General features: G+C 31.9%; 2 protein-coding genes across 2 annotated transcripts in view; both read right to left on the bottom strand.

Annotated features, from left to right (window-relative positions):
• The window catches only part of LOC131954639 (uncharacterized), a 5,623-nt gene extending 889 nt beyond the window's left edge, over positions 1–4,734 (bottom strand). The window contains exons 1-7 of the mRNA XM_059318417.1: positions 4,610–4,734; positions 4,047–4,175; positions 3,389–3,565; positions 2,776–2,901; positions 2,216–2,401; positions 1,210–1,309; positions 920–1,006 (exon numbers count right to left, since the gene is read on the bottom strand). Coding sequence (XP_059174400.1) covers positions 920–1,006; positions 1,210–1,309; positions 2,216–2,401; positions 2,776–2,901; positions 3,389–3,565; positions 4,047–4,175; positions 4,610–4,730 — 926 coding nt within the window. The 5' untranslated portion in view covers positions 4,731–4,734. The remainder of the gene's footprint in view (positions 1–919; positions 1,007–1,209; positions 1,310–2,215; positions 2,402–2,775; positions 2,902–3,388; positions 3,566–4,046; positions 4,176–4,609) is intronic.
• A 466-nt stretch (positions 4,735–5,200) lies between these two features.
• LOC131954653 (uncharacterized) lies at positions 5,201–15,438 on the bottom strand. The gene is made up of 17 exons (XM_059318437.1): positions 15,380–15,438; positions 15,163–15,247; positions 14,738–14,781; positions 14,145–14,278; positions 13,064–13,232; positions 12,467–12,533; positions 11,387–11,492; positions 10,965–11,056; positions 10,347–10,470; positions 8,992–9,120; positions 8,470–8,760; positions 7,834–8,034; positions 6,919–7,053; positions 6,664–6,776; positions 6,329–6,435; positions 5,523–5,647; positions 5,201–5,328 (listed from the first exon to the last, which is right to left on the bottom strand). Exons 2-17 carry the CDS (start codon positions 15,244–15,246, stop codon positions 5,201–5,203), a joined length of 2,049 nt encoding a protein of 682 aa, XP_059174420.1. The 5' UTR covers position 15,247; positions 15,380–15,438.
• Positions 15,439–25,032: the final 9,594 nt, after the last annotated feature.

The following is a 25,032-nucleotide window of genomic DNA, read 5'->3' as shown; positions in this document are numbered from 1 at the left end:
AAGAATATAACGTTTTACTGTAGGATAGTTGTTGCCGGGAAAGAAGTTTAAGGTAATCTTGTTCTTGTTATCTGAGGATGAGGTCGTAAATGTAGTCAAGTCTCCGTATCTTTTGTTAAATAATATAATTCTTTCAAGTCATTTGTCAACGTTGATATCGCCGTACTTGTCAGAACTCTATGATGAATACTGAATTGGTTAGAGAGAAATGTGATGGTAGTATAAATCCTCTCACTGCATAGCTGTGGGATACATAGACCACAGTTATAACACAGCTCGCCTTTAAGGAGAAAATATTAGTACATCGTGAATGTATGTTGACTTATACATTCAAAAAAATTGATTAATCGAAATATCCTAATGATATAAACTTGCGTTGAGCATATTGAACAGTATTTTGGCAATGAAAACAATAAAACGTATATCATGAATACCCGCTTAAAATCAAGACTTTGATACAGTTTGGGTTGATTCAACAAACGTAGGTAATTGGAGACCTATATGACCTTCTATCTACACGGGATTTAACAATTTTTTTGTAACTTATTAAATTGTCTGTAAAATAAGCTACAAAAATTACGCTTATATAAAGTTTGTTTCGTCTATAACTAAAAGTAATTTGCGTACTAAAGTCTCAGAAAAGTTGACTTTCAAAGATCCCCAGTTTTTAAACTTTTCGAAACAATGTCCATTAAGAAGCACACACTTGCTAGAACTAATAGCTAATTTCATTTATAATCATTCATAATCTTCCCATAAGTTAGATCAACGAATGTATTTCTGTCATCATAAACATTCAATGTGTGAGCTAACACTGAAGAAAAGATATGCAATCTCCTACTTGACCTGATATACACAATAATAATTTCTGCAAGTGGGGAAATGGTGGTAGTATGCAGTGTACACATAGATCACTTACCCACTTTTCCTGTACACGACAAAGGTGAGTGATGCAGACGTTTGACAGAAGTAATACCAAGTTGTTATATTTCCGTTGAAGGGGATTCTAAAAATGTTAATAGAAAAACATTGCTTTTACAAATTAAACATTTTACACCTTTAAGCAATTATTTATCTCAATAAAGAAAAAAAATTAAAATATGTTAAATAGATGAGTAATTATTTATATCAATAAGCAGTAACTAAAATAAAATTAAAAATTAAATAATCGTTTTTATTTCGGAGTTAACGAGATCAGAAAACACTTACCTGTAGCCGTCTTTATCAAGAATGACCACTGTCTTAAGAGGTAAGAAGTCCACTCTCCTTCTGACTGAGTTCAAGTTGACATCAGTTGCCACGGGTGTTGCTGTGTGTTATAAAATAAAGTACGTGTTAAAAATTTAGGTATATTATATTAACTTTTTAATTAAGTTTATAATAACTTTAGGTCTATTATATTGTGTGTCATGACTGCAGCTAAATTATATTGAGTATCATACCTTTAGGTCTATTGTATTGTGTATCATAATTTTAGCTCTATTATATTGTGTATCATAACTTTAAGTCTATATATTGTGTATCATAACTTTAGATCAATTATATTGTGTCATAACTTTAGGTTTATTATATTATGTATCATAACTTTAGGTCTATTATATTGTGCATTATTACCTTAGATCTGCTATGTTATATTTAATAACATTAGGTCTCTAATATCATAACTATAAGTCTGCTAAATTATGAAAACAAAAAAGATGGTCCATATTTATTTTTAGATTTAGCAAATAACGTATCACTTCTGCATTCGTAAGAAATGCTAAGATATGTTATTTGCTGTTAAATAAGCTCAGGTAAATAGTCCAATAAATGTTTAGGGTAAACAAAATTATTTAATTGTATAGTAAATCTTTTTTTAATGTGCTGACATAAAATAATAGAATTAGTTTGTAATTTATAAAGATATCTACATAAAAGATTGCAATCATGCTGTTGGGTAGTGTATTTTAGCTTGCAAATAAATATACAAAGCATTAAAACAAAAACGATATATATATATATATATATATATATATATATATATATATATATATATATATATATACATATATATATATATATATATATATATATATATATATATATATATATATATATATAAAAGCGTACATATATATATATATACATATACATATACATATATATATATATATATATATATATATATATATATATATATATATATATATATATATATATATATATAAAAGCGTACATTGACAGACAGGTTCAGTTCCCAGCAAGTTCCCAGAGATAGAACACGCCCTGCTGAGATCTCCTGACACGTAGTACTGGCCAGCATTGCAGGTGAAGGTCATGACCTGACCTGGCTTGATGGTAGCTAGAGCAGACGTCCTGGTGTAGGTGGTGCTGGTGGGGGTGGAGCAAGTCGAGACGACAGCTAGGAAAACAAACAAAAATATGCAATTTGTTTAAAGAATTTATGCAGGCATGTTTTTGACATAACAATCCATAAACGATTTTGAATATTTAAAAAAGTACTAGTATTACTACTATTACTACTACTACTACTACTACTACTACTACTACTACTACTACTACTACTACTACTACTACTACTACTACTAGTACTAATAATAATAATAATAATTATTATTATTATAATTATTCGTAAATAAATTTATTATTATTATTATTACTTTTATAGTTTTTAATTATTATTATTTCTTAATTATTTACTTACATACTTACTTACAAACAATCAACTAGTTTTAAGATCAAAATTTAAATATTAAAAATGTTACACATATTTACAAGAACAGAATCCACATGACAAGGAACAAGATGATTTAGCTGTATCTATCGTGTTAGGGTTGAGACAGAAGGTTGGGCTTTTGGCCATCACACTCTCACATGTGTCCACCTTGTCCACACAGGTAGCTGACGAAAACAACACTGACTGACTGTTAATTATGTATTTCATTATGTTTACATGTTTTGCCTTAGTTCGCCTTGCAAATTTACAATAGTAATACTTATTTTTTATATGTAGCCTACTTTCGTTAATTTAAGATGGTTTACTTATACATAAATCTAATACAAAACGTCTAATTACAAATTTATTTTAAAGAAAAATTATGTTTACCCGTAGCCAAAAAACACAATATTGAGATGAAAAAACGTAAGTTATTATTTATCTTGATATCTTGTATGATTAATCTGTTACATTTTCACTCCGTCTTTATGAATTTTTAAAGCTATAAAAAAGCTCTTAAAACAACTTTTACTCTTTATAATATAAACATCATTAATTTATGATTTTACATATTATGAAAGTAATGTATCGCGTTGTTACAGATGGATTTATTTTTCCATAAAAGATAACTTCCAAAATTATAAACTGTTTGTTAAATTCTTGATTACTTACCTTGGCAAGCCTGATATAGAGTTGTCCACCCTGTGGCTGTACAATACATGTCATTAGCCAGGCCATTGTTGTTGTTGAGAGCACACGTCACCTGGACCTTCTCGCCTCCCTTGTATGAAGCTTTAAGTGACCCAACCACTTGCCCGTCGGTGGGGATGGTCGGTGGACCACAGACAGCTGCAGAACGACACATTTTAGAAGAATTATTCTGAGACAAAATGTAAAGTTTAGTGTAGTTACGTGAACACAGATTTCAATAGTGCCTTCAGTTGTATAAAATGTTCAGATTGTACAGATTTGAATGTAAATGTGTAAAGTTATTTTTTTCAATACATATGCTTATATGAAAAGAGAAATATTATCAGGATTAATTCAATATTGTTTAAAAAACAACTTAAAAATAAAATATTCAGCTTTTACGTGCTTTGATGTGATATTATTCAATTATTTGTTACAAAAGCTCTTATAGAGCAGATTTTTTGGTTAAAGAAATAATACAATAAAATATAAGATACTTTTTTAGAAACTGTAATGTTAAGGACATATTTGCAAATAGATAGCATTAATGATGTTCAGTTTTCTTTAAATGTTTTAACGATTCTTAAGTTCAATGGTTCTTTTAATAATGAAGATTTTATTAATTTTATAAGTAACGCACCACGAGTTGTAGGCTGTACTGTAAAGTTGCAGGAAACAAAACATGAGAACCTCTGTACACCAACAGAACAGAAATTTGGATTGGCGGCCAAAAGGGTGGAACATCTTGTCGTAGCATCCACTGGCTTCTCTGAAGGCAAAATAAACTACATTAAAAATCGACACTGATGTTGGAGCAACATATTACTAATGTTCAAAAAACTCAATAAATAAAAGTAATAGTAATGTGGTGCTTCTTAACACAATATTATGCCATTATCCACTACACGTGACTAATATGTTTATATATATATATATATATATATATATATATATATATATATATATATATATATATATATATAAATTATACATACATTTATTTTTATTTCTTTTGTAGCAAGTCTGTTGGTAATATTGTTATATGTGTGTGTCTGTGTAAATTTTTATATGTATAGATAGAAAAAGTCATATAATATATATATTTATATATATATATATATATATATATATATATATATATATATATATATATATATATATATATATATATATACACGTATATTAAAATCTTATGTTACTGACTAAAGTTGCAAGCATCGCAGTAACGGATGTTGCAGTTGGTCCCATTGATGTAAGTGTAGCACCAAGGTCCTCTACGGCCGTCTGGATTACGACATTGGTTGCCAGACAAAATGTTTGCCATTTGGTCAGACCTAGTAATTAAGAAGTAAAGAAGCATTGAGAAACAACCCTAAAATAAACATAGTAAATCATAGTATTTTGTTCTTCGAAATAAGCGTTTCGTGTTTTAAAGTAAACTAATTGAAAAATAAAATTAATGAAATGACTTTTGAATATTTCTCGAACGAGTTATTTTTTAATGATAGTTTCGAATTAGCATACTTTTTTTTCTTATAAATGACAGAATAATAAAGGATGAAACACAATATATGCAGAGCCAAATGTTTCTGTATTAAATGTACACCAAATAAAGTGTCTTCTTATGTTGTTTTTTATAAAAGCTATTAACCATTGTAATAATAATTAATAATCTTAAGAAATATTTTTCGTTTTTAAATCGATAAGATATTGGAAGACTATGTCTTTTCAAAATCGAAAATCAGTTATTAGCAAGACTCGTCATTTTAGTTCTTCCAATTCTTTCTTCAACAATTACTTGGGAAAGTTTGAGCAGTTGACAGCTTTTGACCACTCTATACAGGGCTCGTATGTTTCAGAAATGGCAGTTTTTCCTCGGTAGTCTGCGCCATTTATTGAAGAATCATAGCAGTAGTCTTCAGCTGTGAGAAAACAAAGATTTCATAAGGTACATAAGTCTTTTAAACGATCACGTAAATGCCTAATCTAGCTGCTAAAACTTTATTTTATATATATATATATATATATATATATATATATATATATATATATATATATATATATATATATATATATATTACAAACATTTATTCATGTATTTGAAAAACGTACTCACGTAGTATAACCGTAGCTGTAAAGTTGACGCCATAGTTCGTTACAATGTTGTAACCGAAGAAAGCTTCGGCGGAAAAGTAATTCAACTCACTGAGTATCTGTGCTGGAGGCAGAGAAACATCGATTCTGAAAGAAATAACATTAATATTGTGTCTTAAGATTGGAATCTTTCTGAAAGAATGTTAATAATGTGTCTTAAGATTGGAATATTTCTGAAAGAAGTAATATTAATATTGTGTCTTAAGGTTGGAATAGGTTTGAATGAAGTAGGCCTAATATTAATATTGTGACTTAAGATTGGAATATTTCTAAAAGAATATTAATATTGTGTCTTAAGATTGGAATATTTTTGGCACTCTTTAAAGTTGTTTTACGCTGTGTAGGTCAAATAAACTATTCCTTTCCGAAATATATTTGGAAATATCATCGGTAGTTGTTTTGTTTTACCGATTACATTATTTGTATTCATATCGTTAGCAAAGAAAAAGCACATTAATTACTAAAAATAAAAAGACGTATTTTCTTAATATATGTATATGCTTATTCCTCTTGGTTATTTGCTTAGTTATCCTAACGATGCTTAAAGTGGGTAAATGCTTAGTCATTGTGGTTATTTGCATAATAACTACGTTAGATATAATTATTAATGATATACATTTCATTATCAATTGCACATATTTAACTCTCATAAGGACACCCTTAATTATCGTGGACCATGCTTCGATAACTTGACTACATATTTAATGACTTGAAACACTATTGAAATTATTTGACTACACAACATGAGTCCACTAAATTGTTTCTCACTTGTAAGCCAATTGCCAGGGATGGTAGCGCTTCACCAGAAACTCATCATTGACCGTTGGTAAACTAAATCTGTTGAAGGTTATCAAAATCTGCGAATTCTTTGGTGCCTGTGCACAGGAAAAAAGTATTCAATATGTTTATATATGTATATAAATCAATATATATATATATATATATATATATATATATATATATATATATATATATATATATATACATTTATTAACTAACGTCTTAAAACCTGGGGAAAAAAGTTACTCAGTAAAATAGGCAAACATTCCCAAAACAATACTACAATATTAGTTAACGATCAATTATTGTTTATATTATCTTACATTGAAAACATAGAAACATCTCCTGAAGGGTTCCCTGGCTTGATTGGATAGATACGGAGTCCTTATGGTCACAGAACGATTGTTAGCATCAAGATTCACCAGCTCATTACAACCTGCAATGGTTATTTCCCTTCAATATGCTGAACAATTTGTAAACATTTCTGGTAAATTTTTGGTTAATCTGCTTCCTGTGAATATTCGGACTATATTTCAAAACTAGCTGGATTGATAGAAAAAGTAAGAAAGTTACGTTACCATAGATACCAGGCTGGTAGTAGCAGGAGTAGGTGGTCCAGGTGTTGGAGAATGGCCAGAATGGTGAAGGGGCGGGTCCAAATGCATCGTTGGTGGTAGTCCAGAAGTTGATTCTGCTGTTGTACGCTTTTAAACCTGATATATATATATATATATATATATATATATATATATATATGCTGATTTATATTCTGCGCTTTTACTTTTAACTTGCGTACCAGTCAAGCGTTGTTACATCCTAGCTTTGCAACAAATATACGAAACATTTTATAAGGGTTTCATCAACACGATTTTAGACGCCTGATTTTATTTTCTTAATGTGAGTTATTTAAACTGTTAACAAAGCAGTCGCTATATTTCTTAAATCTTTGTTTTTTTTTGGGGGATGCTTGTTTGTGCGTGTTTGTCCACATTACTGGTATAACAGCAAAGGACATGTTGTATGAAAGCATTGAGTTTGCCTTTATCACCCTACGAAATAGTTAGATAGAACACTCTTCGTGTGTTAGTGGTGTCGCTTTATTTAACGATCTTAATAGCCCACCTTATCCATAGTAAACTGCGCTCTTTAAAGTGCACGTAGGCTTTTAGGGCGAACTAAGTCACACCACCGACATGGTGTGCCCGTAGTGTATAGCGCCATTTAAAATGTATGTATGCGCATATACACATGTATACACACATATATATATATATATATATATATATATATATATAGAGAGAGAGAGAGAGAGAGAGAGAGAGAGAGAGAGAGAGAGAGAGAGAGAGAGAGAGAAAGAGAGAGAAAGAGATTATTCAGAAAGAAAGTGAGTGAGAAAGAGAGAGAGAGAGAGAGAGAGAGAGAGAGAGAAAGAAAGCATATTTACATATATTTAAAGCCTAAAGAGATAAAGACTTTGTATAACTTTGTTTAACCTCTGATGACTGGACACTTAGCTCGGGTTAAAAGTCTGAAGGGCTCGCCGTCTGGTAGATCAATGATCATGTCTGAAAACTCCTGGTACCTGCAGCAGGCTTTGATGGTTATGTTGTTTGAGGAGATTGTTATATCACCGAGCGAGCCGTTGTAGGAAATACTGCTGTACGACAATCCGTACCCTCCCGCTTCGGTGAACGCTGTAGATTTGTAAATTTGATGTGAATACATTGGAATTTTCGAAATATTACAGCAAATTGATAAGGATATTAAAGCCCGAAAATGTGGATGGATTAGACATACCATGAGAAGGGGAGCAGATATATCAAAAAAAGCTATGGACTGGAATACCCACGGAAGAAGGAAAGTGGGCCGGTCTAAGAGATCAACGGTTGAAGAAGAGGCGAAGGCTGCTGGGCTCACGTGTGCACAGATAAGAAGAGCTGCTCAAAACTGAGTCTTGCGTGGAGGTGTGATCGCAGACCTTTGCTTCCCAAGGGCCCCCATATGATTGTCAAAAATGAAACAAGCCCAATTTTAAGTACTGCCTGGGTATTCTTTAGTATGTCAAGCTTGGAAACTAACACTAAAATAACACAAAAATAATTTGCACTGTTTAAATTCTAAAAACCTACCTCCCCCACAGTTTACACCTGCAGGTTTAATGAAACAGTATTGACCTCCGGCTGGCCAGGACTCCCAGTCAGGTGTGGTTCCTGCAGGTAAGTTTCTGGTGCAGATGGGAAAGTAGTTGGTGGTTCCAGATACGGGGTACTGGACAGGAGCCCCTGGGGTCTGGCTTATAGCGTAGGACCCAGTGAAGGAGAACCAGCCAGGTGTGGGATCGAATCCTGTTGGGCAGCTGTGCGAGGCCCCACCCGCAAAAACAACTATTGGTGTGTTCGGCCACTTAGCGATGGGCGATGCTGTTGATGTTTTAATTTAAAATGAATTTAACCCAAAGACTTTGAATTTAAAATAAAAACTCATTGTTTTTTAATCAAATTATAATTAAACATACGTTATGTATAAATATAAACTAGTTTTTTTTTAACTTTTCTATATTTTGGCAATTAGTAATACAGGAAAAAAAAATTTAAAATATTTTTTTTTTAAATGTATAGATTTCAACGGTTGAGTTATTAACCAAAACTTACGCCCATTTTTCAGTGTCTTGCAGTTTGTAGAGATGTCGTATTCATCCGGGCACACACATCGGCAGACGCCTTTCACGTAAGTGTAATATCCGGGTGCGCAGTCGACATTGTTTCCGCCACAGAATTTTTCTGTAAAATTTAAGTTATTTAAAAATATCATTTGTCTTTTGCTATTAATTTTACAACAAGGCTTTCAAATCATTTTTTAAATTATTTTCTTCAGGTTTTTTAGTTGGCAACAAAAACGTAATGCAGATTGCTTTATACAAGTATTTAAAGAAGATGGATTCAGAAAATAGTAACTGCCTTAATAGAAAACGAGTTGCATTTTGATATTAATAATATGCATTTATTTCAAAAGCCCTTTGCTGTTTATATTTTTTTTAAACGTATTATTTCTTAATAAGTATTTGTAAATAATCGGCCAATTCAAAAATTATGTAGAATCAGCACAGATAACTAAAAACGAGTGACTTGAACTTCATTTAGCAGTTTTTAAAAAATGTTTTTGTTTATAAAATAATACTTTTTGTTATACAGATATTCATTGATAAAAGAACATTGATTGTTTTTTATATACTTTCAACATTTTTATATCAAATTTAAAAAAAAATGTTCAATATACGTTGTTTTCTGTAGATAAACATCTTGTTCTTCTAATATTATTAATATTATACAAGTATAAATTAACTAAATGACCTATTATTCTTAGTTCATCTTCTAAATTTTAACTTGGTTGTGCAAAGACTGTTTCGAGATATTTTAAATCTTAACACGCCACTTTTATAGTCAGCAATAAAAATATTTTTTTTTAAATTATTTTAATAATTTTTTTATAATAATTGTAATTTTGGGGGGGGGGGGAGTGGAAGGGGGGGGGGGTCGGGGGGATAAGGGGATGAAGAGCAGGCCATTATTATACAAAGTAAACGAATTCTTGTTTTATTAACTAATTATAACATTATTAAATATGTCAATATGTTACTTTTGTTACTTTCTCGTGTACGGAGTATAGAGGAAGTATTGTAATCGTGCAAAAAATGGTAATTGATCTCTAACATTTCATTTAAATTTAACCGTATAATCAAATACGATTATGTTCTAAAAAATGTAATTTATTTTCCTTTTAATCTTGAATTTATCAACAAAATGCGTATATATTAAGCCGATTGGTTTTTAATAAAAAGAAAAAAAGAAATAATGTTTTTGATTTTATTAACATTAGAACAATAGATGTAATATTAGAAGGTCGTTCTGTTTGGTAGGTAGAGGGATGAAATTGTTAAACCAACGAATGATAACCAGTGTAAAGTTACCAGTAATGGAGTAGCATGAAAGAGATGTGTCTTCCTTACCGGCACATTTGAAGACTTCATTGAGTTCCAGATAGATGACCTTGTCGCCTGACTTAGTGGTGACGGTGTTGAACAGGTCGTCTCTGATTGGCGTGTACGCTTCGTTGCCGTTCCTGTTCCAAGTCTAAAACCAAAAAACACAGAAACACGTCACTCAAAATAGAAACAGATTTACATACAACAATTCTTTTTATTATTCGTTTTTAGTTGTAGGATTCCCTCTAACACAATTAAGTGTTACGTGTCAACTTGTTATGTGACTTCTAGGCCGTTGATTTCAGAATGCTTTTCTTTTTGGATTTGCATTCATAACCTTTGTCCAACCAAAAACAATCATGATTTAATTTTAATAAAATAGTTTTCATGTAATGCATTGCAACTTTCGTCGAAAGTTAGTAAGAACAGGACCGTCACTTAAAATGTTACCCAAAACTTTATGGCAAACCATATTTTGCAATGACACACACGAATAGAATTTTTTGAAGGTTCATTAAAAACGATTAAGAATTAAAAAGATATCAATAAACCAATTTACCCTCCATCAGCTAGAGCAAACAATAAAGATTATATCAAATACAGTGCATATTTAAAAACTTCGGAAACGAACAAAATTCTTACCGTACGTCCGTACATCACAGCAGAAGACGGATCAAAGAAATAGTTTTGAAAATTCGGTGATCTATTAGTAACTGAATAGGTGCCCAGAAGACCTGAACATGGAATTACCAAGTTAAGTATATTATATAAGTACATATGTTAATATATATATATATATATATATATATATATATATATATATATATATATATATATATATATGTATATATATATATATATATATATATATATATATATATATATATATATATATATATATGTATATATATATATATATATATATATATATATATATATATATATATATATATATATATATATATTACAGTCAATTCGTAATGCAGATATTAAGATATACTAGCATATCTAGCACTATAGAAAATAAGTGAATTAATAAAACTCAGTAAATTGAACCAACTAACTTTCTTGGATGTCGTCTTTGTTTATTGTAATGTAGTTCTCTCGGAGGTAGCCTTCTTGCATATGTGCAACACCCACCGCGTGCATCCACTCGTGGGTGTTGATCACCTGGCAATACAAGGGAGGTAAAAACTCTTTTATAGTTTAGAACTTTATCACTAATAGTTTTTCTCAAATTAGTTCATATTCATTACTCATCTAATATTGTTCTTAGTACTAGTCAAAATAAAATAAAACTATATCTTAATGATTTATATTTAAAACGATGGAACACATTTATATATATATATATATATATATATATATATATATATATATATATATATATATATATATATATATATATATATATAATTCTATACATGAGGACCATACAAGACACCACTAAGTAAGGGCGTAGCCGTTCCTTCCCCGCTCTCTAGGCTTATCGCTACCACTCACAGCCCACCTGTCTGGTCAGTCCTGGTTCACCCCGAATGTTTACAATGAGACGGCGATTAAGGGCAGATAATTCAGCATTAAAACAAAATGAAACCAAGTTCTCCTTCATCTTTTTATTGTCGTCTGTAAACTTTCATGTAGGGGGGCCGGAGGGGGGAGGGAGGGGGAGTATGGGGGGGGGGGGGGGGGAAGGGGAAAGAGAGGGTAGTGCCGAATTCACAAATTATGAATTACTGAAGAGTAGCAAATAAAACAACTAAATAGCAACATATGCGGTTTCAGCTCGTATATAAATATATATATATATAGGCCTATATATATATATATATATATATATATATATATATATATATATATATATATATATATATAAATATATATATATATGCCTATATAAATAAGCCTATATATATAAGCCTATATACATACATATACATATATATATATAAATAAGCCTATATATATAAGCCTATATATATATATATATATATATATATATATATATATATATATATATATATATATTTATAGGCCTATATATGCGTGGTTACATATTGGTATACATACATATATTTTGATATATTTACTTATTTGTTATTATAATTTGATAACTTAATTTACAATAGTCTTAATTTACTTACGAAATCCTGGCACGGTGAGACGTATACCCGTCGGTTTCCATTCAAATTACCACCAGAAACATAACACCTGAGGAGAAAGTTTAATCTGTTAGGTAAGGTAACTCATACGTTCTTGCATGTTGCAACCAATGCTTTAGATTGCTCTCCCTCTATAAGGCTGGGTTGTCTTCCCACTTTTTTGAAGCTCTAGCCTACGTATTAAATCTGAATGTAAAGCTATCATATTATTAAGGAGGATGAATGGTACAGACTTCTTCTGCGGATCCCTCGTTCGAGTCTGTAAGACCTCCTGAGTCAACCCAGCTCTAATGAGTACTTGACTAAAATTATGATTGGACATAACGCTGATTACTTCATCCTTACATACGCCAAGTCTCTGAAACAGAAACTCTACTACACCGGCCACAAGGACGGTTAGATTCGAATGGGTACTTGACTTACTTACTATCACATAAATACCTAAAATTAGTTTAATCTGTGGTAGGTATATGTAGTGGATACAATCTAATCAAAATCTATTACATTTTAGATTAAAATTTCTTTTATCCACAATAAAATTAATTTTGTATAAAAAAAACAGTACAAGAAATATCATACCCTGATGCATCATATGCGACAAAAATGTAATCGTTCGACGAATAACCGTTTTTGGTGAACCATTGCGTGTCACTTGAATCCCACCTGCTAGTTTCATCAATAAAGGTCAGACAGACATTTTCCGAGATCACCTGTATGGCACGTTTCAAAAGCGTCGTGTAGTAGGCACCTGGTCAGATATAAACATTAATATCATGTAGGGACGGCGTCGTCGTGTGGTAGAGCTTACGACTGCTAATTCGAGAGTATCGAGTTTTGATCCCGGGCTCCAGCCTGTAGTATTACCTTGAGTCCTCTCAGCTGTTATAAGTACCTGACTCAGATTAGGGAAATTAAAGCGGTTAAGCATTTTGCTGACAATCCCCTTTGGATGCTGACGTTACTAAAACAGGTGAACTCTACTACACCTGCCCTATTAGTCTTGGCATGAAGGTGAGAAGATCATGATTAATACCATGTATTCGAATAAGTACGCGTCTATGAGTCAATCCAGCTTAGATGCGTACTTAGCTCGAGTTGGGAAAATTCACGACAGCTCGCCATAATGCTCATATAATTTCCTCATATTCAGAGCTATGAAAACCATATACTCTACTATATTTACGTTCTGGGCTTAAAGTACTATTTTATACGTTCCGCAACAGACCTTTCGAATTAACATCAGTTAAACCTCAAAATAAATTATTTAATTTTAATCTCAGAATTATCAAAAATATCAATTTCTTATTAAAATATGACTACCATTAATAAAACTTTGAAATATGTTGTTTTAATACAAAGGTAGTGTAGGCCAACTTGAATTACTATTGTAATTGAATAGGTACATTATCCTCATGTTTTTCTTCAGTTATTATCTTTATTGTCTTATTTCGTAGAAGACTGACCAAGTCTTTCTAAAAAGAAGTATGTTTAGAAAAGTACTTGATGATACAACTTTTTAAACAATACGATACGCCAATTTTAGCTTTAGCATAATAATTACATCGTTCGCGATCATAATTTATTATATTGTTAAAAATTCTAAAGGGGTATTTTGTTTTTAGAGCCCCCCCCCCCTCTCACAAATAAGCTAGTACCCTACCGATGGCAGTAAAAGAAGAGTCGATGATATAGGGAACGTTGTAGCCCCAGTTGACCGTTCCGTTGTAGACGGTTCGTTTTTTTTTGGTGAGCTCTGGTTCCTCTGTTACATCTTCCAGCACTGGCTCGCTAGGCCTGATGCCAGGGGAAAGTAAAAATAAAAAACTTTTTTCGCACAGGCCAATAAAAAAACGGAATAGCTACATATTGAGACATACCAACTCAAAAGAGAACGAATTACTGTTTGAAACAAGCTAAATAAAGTAACAAAAAACATTAACTATTGAGAAAACTCAACGAAAAAAAAAAGAATGACATTTTGAAACATACCGAATAAAATAACGAAAAAAACATTAAATTAAGACATTACAAGATTTTTCTTTAAATTAGAAATTAAATACAATTAATTATCCAGTGTAAACGTATTCTATATTTTATACTTTAACATTCACATGCAATAACACAGAGGTATACAAACTTTCTATGAATAAATCTACAAATAATTGATTACTGTTTTCGTTAAAAATATTAAAGTCATTTAATACACTGAAGTGATATAACATTTCAATATTAAATATTTAGCTATTTAATTACCTATCGAACGTCTGAATTAATGTAGGTGGTATATCAATGCCGATCTGGGAAAAAAAATGTTCGAGTTTTTATTTTAAACTATAAGTCACGATAAAACTAAATTGTCTTCCGAATAAATATAGTTATCTAGCGTAAGTCTGTTATGACAATCCATTTTAGCACTGATCAAGTGCTTTGATTGATTAGGTGCAACGGTGATGCTGTTCAGTACTTGCAAGGAAAAATTGTTACAAAGAGTGTCAGAATAAAGGAAAGACGATTCAATAAATTAAGGAAAATTTAAAGAAAGAAAATAAGCTCAGTCAAATTTAAATTACCACTTCCAACCCAGTATCTTGCAATGAGTGTCGAAATAATAAAAAAACTTTTCAATAAATTAGAGAAAAATTATAGAAAGAAAAGATGCTAAGTCAAATTTCAATTACCACGTCCAATCCAGCATCTTGAACTGATTTAGAAGACGCCAGTGTGAACAATAAAAGACACAGCACCGTCTGTTTAATGAACATCCTGAAAAATACATACGTTTTAAAAAGTATTTTTGTATTTTGAGGCTAAATAGACAATATTTTTCTCACAAGTGTGTAAGTTTTGACACATGACATAGTTACAAATAAAACGCACATTAAATCTCTTACTTACTTTAACGAAGAAGCAGCTTCTTTATAAACCGCAAATCGACGAAGTAGACTGAGGATTGCGTCCCCTGCCTGTTGGCTAAGATAAAATTTTCCCAGCTTATATTAGAAAACGGAGCTTTAAAAAATTATTTAATTAGCATGCCTAAATATAAAAAAGATGCATATACGGAGGATTTAATTGCAACAGATAATGTAATATTCTTGTTTAATGTCTGGTAATATTGAGAGTAGTATGGCTGATAACACTAACAACAAAGACATAACAAGTAAAGTAATTGTCTGACTTGAAAAAGGTTTCCATTCGTCTAGTTATTTACGTCAAGATTCTTGTCTCTGTAAATCAAAATCTGAATTGGCCTTTTTTTCCTATATCTTAACCTTACTAAACTTAGTGTTAGACTGTGTGTAATTGTTTTTGTCAGAGTATTTATTTTGTTAGTATAAGGGTGTGGATAGAAGGCTGAATGGGACGGCGTGGTCTAGAGGTAGAGCGCTAGAGAGCTAACCCAAAATTCTCGAGCTCGAATCAGTAGAACGCCGCTAAGTCCAGCCAGCTCTGATGTGTCCACAACTCACGTTAGGTAAAGTAAAGGCGGCTGAGCATAGTGCTGACCACGCTATCCCTTCATATGCCGAAGTCACAGAAACAGGAGAACTGTACTTCACTTTCCCTATTGACCGTGGGTTTGGAAGGGGAAGTTTATAGTGCAGGGGGAGGGGGGTAAAGTGTGTAACGTTTGACCTAAATGTCCTTAGTTGAGTACCTGTAAAAGTATTTAATCGTCTTTAATTTGTGAGTATACTAATACTACCTGTTTAATGCCTAGTTTCAAGTCATGGGTAAGGGTTCTGATAACTTTCAAGATTTTACCACGCCAGGGTGGGTACCTCACTCACGCTACGGAAAGTATGGGGGGGGGGGGGCTGGGCTGAATACACATGAGAGGTCATAAATGTTCGAAAAATTGATTAATGTGGAGTCACGCTAAATGAAAGATTGAAGTTTGGTTAGGAGTGAAGAGCCCCTATACTAAATTATCACAGGATATAATGTTTAGAGGACATAACAACCCAAGACAATATATTTTATGATACAGCATCCAAAGAAAAATATTTTTGACACAACATCTCAAGGACATAATATGTCAACAAAAGTATATTTATTAAGCGACATTTTATTATTATTTTTTTGCATGAATACTAGATGCAAAGTATCCTTATTGTTTTGTATCCACAGTAATACCTATTTTTTACCATAAAATTTGCGTTTTTTTTAAAAATATGGGTCCTAGGTGCTTTGATCATAGGGGGTTTGACCATAAGGGGTTAGACCACAGGTGTTTTATCAGCAGAGGGTCAAAACCCCTATGGTCAAAGCCCCTCTGTGGTTAAACCACCTATGGTCAAACCCCGTAAGGTCAAAGCACCTGTGGTCAAAGGTCCGCGCACCAAAATATGGTACAAATTTGTTGTCGTTTGATTCCCCTGCCTAGACACAAGAGACGAGATAAAACGATGAATGGGAGGGGGGAGGGGGGGCTAAAAGTAACATGGAAAATATTAATAAAAAAGTGGAAGAAGAGTGTTCTAACTTTACATCGGCAGAGGCTATAGTTAGAGACAGAAGGAAATGGTGCCCACTAGTTGATACCTCTTGCGAAAATGATGAAGATCAGAAGGTGATGATTATTTTTATGCTGAAATAATATTACATCTAAAATTTCTATTACTTTATGTTATGCTGTTATTTAGATTCATACATTCCATTATTTTGTGTAAAACAAGTATTTAGATTAATACATTTTATTACTTGTGTTATACAAGTGTTAATATCCATATATTATATTATTTCGTGATATATGAATTGAGATTCATACATTTTATCACCCATAGCCCCCTTCCCCATCGCGCGTTTTATTTACCCTTCAGTACTTAATAAAACTACACGTGCAAGAGAACCATATGAGACCACAATCTTCTAGACAGCTAATTTCTTTACTGTTAATTGGACGAGATAAAAGACTCCCAAAACAATCCCATTAGATCTACGTCGATCATTATTGGATTCCCCCGCTCGCCCATCACATTGAACCACCTGACTCGATTCTCCTTATTGCTCTAGTTCAGGGGTCTCCAAACTACGGCCTGGGGGCCAGATGCGGCCCGCGACGTCCTCTTATCCGGCCCGCTGAGATCTTTTAGTCCACGGAAAAAAAAATGTTTGTTGGAGGTGGCTGAGGAACTATGACCAGAAAATTCAAAACAAGTTGAAAATTTAGCTTTTTGTGCAAATACCATTGCCCGCGATGTTGCAGACATTGGTGAAAACATTTTGACTCAATTAGCGAAAAATGCAAGCAAGCTTCGCCATTTTTCAATTGCAATAGATGAGTCGCTGAAATTTAGATATATTTCTATATAATTTATATTTCGTTGGGGGGGGGGGGGGGGGAGATGCCTGGAAGAAACTGGCCCCCAAACTGATAATTTATAGTTAATGCGGCCCTCGGGCTGAAAAGTTTGGAGACCCCTGCTCTAGTTAGATAAAGTGGGAATATTGTGTCCCCACTGCACGCGCTGAGTACAACGGTCACGTGGGATGAATCAAATCTTCTGTGTTCATTTGTTTGATGACCGTGTCGGTCGTACGGCTGATGTTTCTTTTATTAACAAAACTGATTTTCGTCTAGTCTATTGCTTACACTGTGTCACGGTGACATGGTTTTGACAGAGGAATGTCATCTAGAGTTAACACTCCTATCTCGCTATTCATGAATCATTGGTAAAAGTCGCAGGCGTTCTATAGAACAACACCCACTCAGTGTTTCTTCCAGACTTTTTTTTCTCCGGGGGAGGGATAGCACTTGAAATTTGCGGGGGGGGGGGGTGGACACTGGTAAAAGTTATATATTTTTCTATACAAATTCTATTTTCGTTCGTTTCAAACTAAACTGTGTAAAAATGACAGAAGAATTGCACGCTGAACAAAAAAATAATGTTTTTAAATGTAATAAACAGAGTTTCTTCCAGGCATATCTTGGGGGGGGGGGGGGGGTGAGGATCCCCCGAAGAAAGTCTATCTCCCCCCCCCTCCCGGAACAAAATTTTAATTCATTTAGATCCAAGGCGTGTCAAGAAAATCTACAGAATGGATTTTTTTTTTAAATATGTGTTGATTCTACGTTGTATAGGTAATGTACTCCCCCTTAGGTCCATTAGCAGTGTGGAGAGAGGGGCTCTGATAAATGGGCAACATCTGACTCTCGTTATCATACCGACCAAGCTATGTGCGGCTGTATTGTTAGGCATGTTAGACAGACACGTGCCCAAGACACATGGAGCAGATGAAGTAGAGTTCATCTGCTTCAGAGATCTCCGCGGCATATGAAGGTATAGTGTGGTCAGCGCTATGCGCAGTCGCCTTTGTTTCCCTAACTTAGGTTAGGTACCCATCAGAGCTCGGTGAGCCCAGAGAAGTTCCACTGATTTGAAACAGGATTCGAACACGAGACTCTCGGGTCTAGCTCTCTACCGCTAGGCTACGCCGTTCCGTAAGCAGGTTAGTCCAGGTCATTTAAATTTGTCTTTTTTTTATTTAGTGTCGTCTTAATTTTTGTTTGTATTTGGATAAACTTAATTTTATTATTATTAAATTGATAACAATTTGAAAATTATCTTATACAGATGATGTTTAGAGACGTCTAATTAAATTAGCAAAGGCCCACGTCGTGTATAGCAGGATTCCTTCTTGACCATGAAAATAATAGACTAAAACAATAGAATTACTCGTTCAAGATATTTGACATTTCTATGTGATTTGTTTCATTTTCGATTTTTCTTTGACAAGTCTTAACTACATATTGTGGTTAGACTTTTGTGTGATAGCACATATCTAACGTTAAATTAGGTGTTAAGATAGAGATAAATGTAAAATAAAAAGGCCCAATGTGTAATATATTAAAATAGTTTATGTATTATATTTTATAATTTGCAATCGAGACTTAGTGTTATCATACTTTACTTTGATTCACGTGTAAAAGTCTGTAAAGGTAAATAATAATCTATTATATATATAATTCTCTTCTGGGAGACGTTAGAAAACAAGCTGCAAGCGCGCCTTGCAATCCCCTCTCTTCCTCTCTATCGCTACCACCCCTTCCCCCTCACATGGTCAGGTGAGCTGTGGTTCACGCTAAATGTTTACAAAACAATCGTAGAGCCGGGTTTGGTGACGGCTATTAGGGGCAGATAATTTAGTTTGAAACGATTTTAAACTTAGAGGAGGTAACTAAGAGGAGGCTGCTTTCACGAGGGGGGGGGGGGGGTTAGTGTTTTAAAGCAAATATTTTCAGTGGCAGCATTGGTACTGTCGAATTCACAAATTATGAATTACTGATCTATCTATACATATAATTCTCCTCTGGGAGACGTTAGAAAACAAGCTGCAAGCGCGCCTTGCAGTCCCCTCTCTTCCTCTCTATCTCTACCACCCCCCACCCCCCTCACATGGACTGGTGAGCTGTGGTTCACGCTAAATGTTTACAATTTACAATCATAGAGCCGGGTTTGGTGACGGCTATTAGGGGCGGATAATTTAGTCTGAAACGATTTTAAACTTAGAGGAGGTAACTAAGAGGAGGCTGCTTGCTTTCACGGGGGGGGGGGGGGGTTAGTGTTTTAAAGCAAATATTTCAGTGTCGTATGCACAAATTATGAATTACTGAAAAGTAGAAAAAAAACAACTAAATAGCGACGTATGATACACCGCAGGTCGGCTCGTATAGTTTAAAATGTGTTACCTGCAAGAATTTTTTACAACCTGGCCAGATAAAAATTTAAAAACAAAGCCAACTATGAAGCCCAGTGAATTCAAACTCGTTTGCAAAATCATAAATGTTTAATTTGATTAAAGTTGCATTTAAATAAGCTGATATTTTGTAATGTAATGCATTATTTAATTAAAAGATAAGTTTGTTTTGACTTCTGTGTAGCCTACATCTAATTGTCTTTATTTTTATATCATTTAGTTTCCTTTGCTTTAATTAACGTAGACGACTATGTATGTGTTTAAAGTGCCATTTTATGACCCTATTAATTGAAAAAAAATTATTGTTTTTACCAATCTTAGAAGCTCTCTACGAAAAGTTATATATCAGTCATTGTATTGTATTGGCATCATTGGAAAGCTGGATTTCTCGTGTATTTGATAATCTTAATTTCCATCATCTCAAAAATAGCCAAAGCTTACAATCGGCTTTGCATTTTACAATGACGCGTTATTTTCGTGAACTAGTTTTCGTTTTTTTTTTACTGTTTTTCTCAGTTCGCAGGTTTTTTAACACAAAAAGGCATACTACTTTTTATATATTAAACATTGCTCACCATATTTTCAGTAATTTGTCTTTATGTTAAGATATAGCTTTTGTCACGCGTTAGTTGTGATGGCTTTCATAGAAAAAAAGTATATGGTCAATATTATTCACATTTTGAAACTTTTGAATACTAAAAAGGGTACGATTTTTTTAGAACATGTAAAATTCTACTAGTATCTATTTCAAAAAGTTGTCGTGACAAAAGTTTTAATATATTCTTAAATATAAGTCGTGTAAATTTAATTCCTATAAGTGCTTTAAAAAAGCCTTAGCATTTTTTTAAAGTACCGAAAAATTCATAATAGTTTTCCATGACAACCAAAATTGTTTTCAACCCTTTTTTGCTGTTTGATACTTACTTTTTAGTACCAAACAGGGTAAACGTATTCAAAGACTTTAGCTCTTAATTTGTAAAAGATAAAAAAAAAATTAAAGCTAAGCATTTTTGGGCTGAACTTCGCCCTCTTTTTTTATTAATTTATAGGATAATTTTTTAACATTGCGACCAAATACTTTTGTAGAATTTTGAATCCAAAAGAAGCTCTTTACCTCGTATGGGTATACTAAATTTGTAATCAAATTATTATAGTTTAACATATTCCATTACAAAACATACAACATTTAATGATCAAACTGATAAAAGGTGTAAATTAATAGTTTTGAAATGTTCCGCTGACATATTATGTCAATGGCAAGCCTACCATTGCTATTTATCTGTTACTCACCTTTCATTGCTTATGGTTTCCACTATTCATTTTCGTGTCTTTAAGTGTTTTTTTTTACTTAATGTATTTACAATAGATTAAGCATTTCAAAAGTTGTGTTAGTTTGTTACACGCACTTTTAAATAGTAATTGAAAAACAAAATGTTTTCATTTAACTTATTACATACTGAAAAATATTTATGAAAAAGACAAAAATCCGTCAAAAAGGTAAACATTGATTTTAGCCACATTTCACACAACTTTCAATAGGAATATAAAAATAACCCATTAAACATATCACACATCATTGTTTGAGACTATTTAAACCGATCCTGTGGTCCGTTTTATACATTTTACAACTTGTTAAAACTAATTTAAAGTATTAAAGTAATGTTACATATTCGTGTACTTAGTTTCTTTACAAATGTACACATTTGCAATACATTCTTCTTTTTTGTATTAAAATAAAGTAGACGCACTGCTCATCAATTGTAATCATTTGATCTTTTACTACACCCTTCAAGGAAAATATAATAATTATACTGTAGTGAAAAAAAGAGTCAAGATTATTACAAGAATTATTTTATTCCTTTTTTTTTCTTTAACAATATTTTTTAAGGAAGCGGTCATCATCATAGTAATATGATAAGTCTGTAGCCATGTAAAGTTCCCATGAAATATTAAACTGAAAACATGAGTGTTTTTTTTTTATTTTGTCAGCTTAAAAAAGCTCTAAATGTAATTACATCTTTATTTCTATGCTCAAGTTTGTTTACGTTTGAATATTTATCTGTTTTTTTTTGTCTGATTGACTACTGGAGAGTATCTGCTATATGTGGAGAGCTGTAAAATAGTATGAAGGTAGAGAACAATTTTTGTTTTCAGAAAGACTGTTAATCACAAATTTATTTAAAGACGTTAATTAATGTATTGATTTATTCATTGGTAGATCAACCACATTAATGTTAAAAGTTTAGAAAAAAATTCATAAAAAACGTTTTAATAACAAGCTTTTATGTAATGATGCACTAAAAAGTAGAAAATAAATTATAGACTACTATTTAAATAACTATAAAGAAAAGCGTGGGTCACTTTAGTATCTATTGGATACCTTTACTAATGTTAAGGAAGACACCCACGCTTTTCTTTATAGTTATTTAAATAGTAGTCTATAATTTATTTTCTACTTTTTAGTGCATCATTACATAAAAGCTTGTTATTAAAACGTTTTTTATGAATTTTTTTAGAGTACTTTACATGTTTTATCTACAATAGAGTTACATGACTAAAAACCATTGCGCGCCTACTGAATATCACGTTCAGTAGGCGCGCAATGGTTTTTGAACGCAGCCATTACGTGGTCGTGATGGCGCAGCTATTGATGACGCGTGTGGTGTGGTTGGCTAGACATGCCTACTAATTCGGTCCAAATTTTAATTAATTCATAAAAAATCAATTAGGCATCCAATTAAGTCAAATTTAGTTTCAGATTGCATTGTCTTCATGTCTTGACCCACGTGCCAACTGTGAATCGTGTCGGTCAAGTAGAACTGTCCGAATTTTCACTCCTGCGTTTCCGTCAAGACAGACAGAGGAAGTGAGTTAAATAAAAGCTTGTAAAAATGACTTTACTTTGAGTGAATAGTGACGTCACATGATTTGTTTACTTTTTAGTACAATAAATGGCGGCTCCATACAAGGTTTTGTATCTTATTCAGATCTTTAACGCTTTCTAAAGCTAACTTTCTGTCGGCTATAATTTAAACAATACGTCCCTTTGCTGTTTTTATTACGTTCAACGCTTATTTCAATTTACAACTGTCTTTTTCATTTTGTTTTACAATAAATTTCTAAAGCTCTACAATCTGTCCAAGAAAGTTGTCTATTTATTTATAGATCTAAATATCAGGTGGCCAAGAAAGTTATTTATAGATCTAGATCTAGAATCTAGGTCAAACCAAAGATTAATTAGATACAAACCAAAGATTAATTAGATAAAAATATAATCCATTTTATAATTATAATACATTTTTTAGTCCTTAAATACTTGATATAAATCTTTGTGATTTATCTATCTAGATCTATCTAGCTAGAATAGGTCTAATGATTAGATCTAGATCTAACTAGACTTAAGACTTAAGCAAACGATTCGTAGAATCTAGATCTAGATAATTCTAACTAGATGTAGATAATTTCAGACCTTTATTATAATATATATATATATATATATATATCTTTGTTTAGCTATGTAAGTGGCTAATTTAAGATAAAATTTAACTTGAAAGCTACTACTACTAGACTTAGATCTAGATCTATGCGCGTAAATCAAGTTGGATAAGGAGACTCAAAGTATTAAACTATACTATAAAAAAACATCACTGACGTTGTTATTGTAATCGGCTTTCATACGGGTGGCACGGGCTCTAGACCATTTCGTCAATGTTAAATTTTTTAAATTTAAAAAAAATTTTTTTTAATGTGAATGATAAAGTTGCCAATATGAACTTGGCGGGATATAGGGCAGGTGAAGTACAGTTCATCTGTTTCTTTGTCCTAAGCATATGAAGGGATAGTGTGGTCAGAGACATTTTAAACGATAAAAACATGTTGTCTGAGACTTGGCGGGACACTGGGCAGGCGAAGTAGAGTTGAGTTGGTCACTTGTGACGTCAGTATATGAAGGGGTATTCCGAAATCGGTGTTTTCGGTGTTTTTTAAATATAAAAAACATCTTTTTGAATGTGGGGTCTGGTTTTGTGTGACGATAAGTGACAGGCGTGATGTTTTTTTTATTGATGACCCCCGAAACCCACAGTTATCCAAGGGATGACGGGTAGTCTAGTTGTGTATTATAACTTTAGGTCTCTTAGATTATGTATAATAATTTAAGGTCTATTATATTGGATATAATAACTTTAGGTCTATTAAAATTGTGTATTATAACTTTAGGTCTATTATATTGTGCGTCATAACTTTAGGTCTATTAACTTATTTAAACAAAAAAGCTCGTCTGTATTTGGTTTAAAATGGGATAAAACTAAACGCTTCTGCATAAGTACTTATTGCGTTTAGGTATTCAGCTAAGTTAAGTTACATCTTCTTTAGTTTATTTAAATGAGCTCTGGTCAATAGTGCAATAATGGTGCAGGTATTGTGCATGGTACTTTTAATGCGTTGAACGTAATAAAAAAGGTTGAAGTTATTTGTAATTTTTAAATAATCGACATGAAAGAGTTGAAAGTTGCTATTGCATATTGTACGTTTTTTAGCTTGCAAATAAATAAGCATATATATATATATATATATATATATATATATATATATATATATATATATATATATATATATATATATATATGTATGTATATATGTATATATGTATATATGTATATATATATATATATATATATATATATATATATATATATATATATATATATATATATATATATATATATATATGTATATATATATATATATATATATATATATATATATATATATATATATATATATATATATATATATATATATATATATATATGTATATATATATATATATATATATATATATATAT

The sequence above is a fragment of the Physella acuta genome, unplaced genomic scaffold, assembly GCF_028476545.2.
Source record: "Physella acuta isolate Inbredline_101_S28 unplaced genomic scaffold, ASM2847654v3 ptg001017l, whole genome shotgun sequence".
Taxonomy (NCBI): Eukaryota; Metazoa; Mollusca; class Gastropoda; family Physidae; genus Physella; species Physella acuta.
Note: the sequence above shows the minus strand (reverse complement) of the source record. Positions and strands in the feature narration are given on the sequence as shown.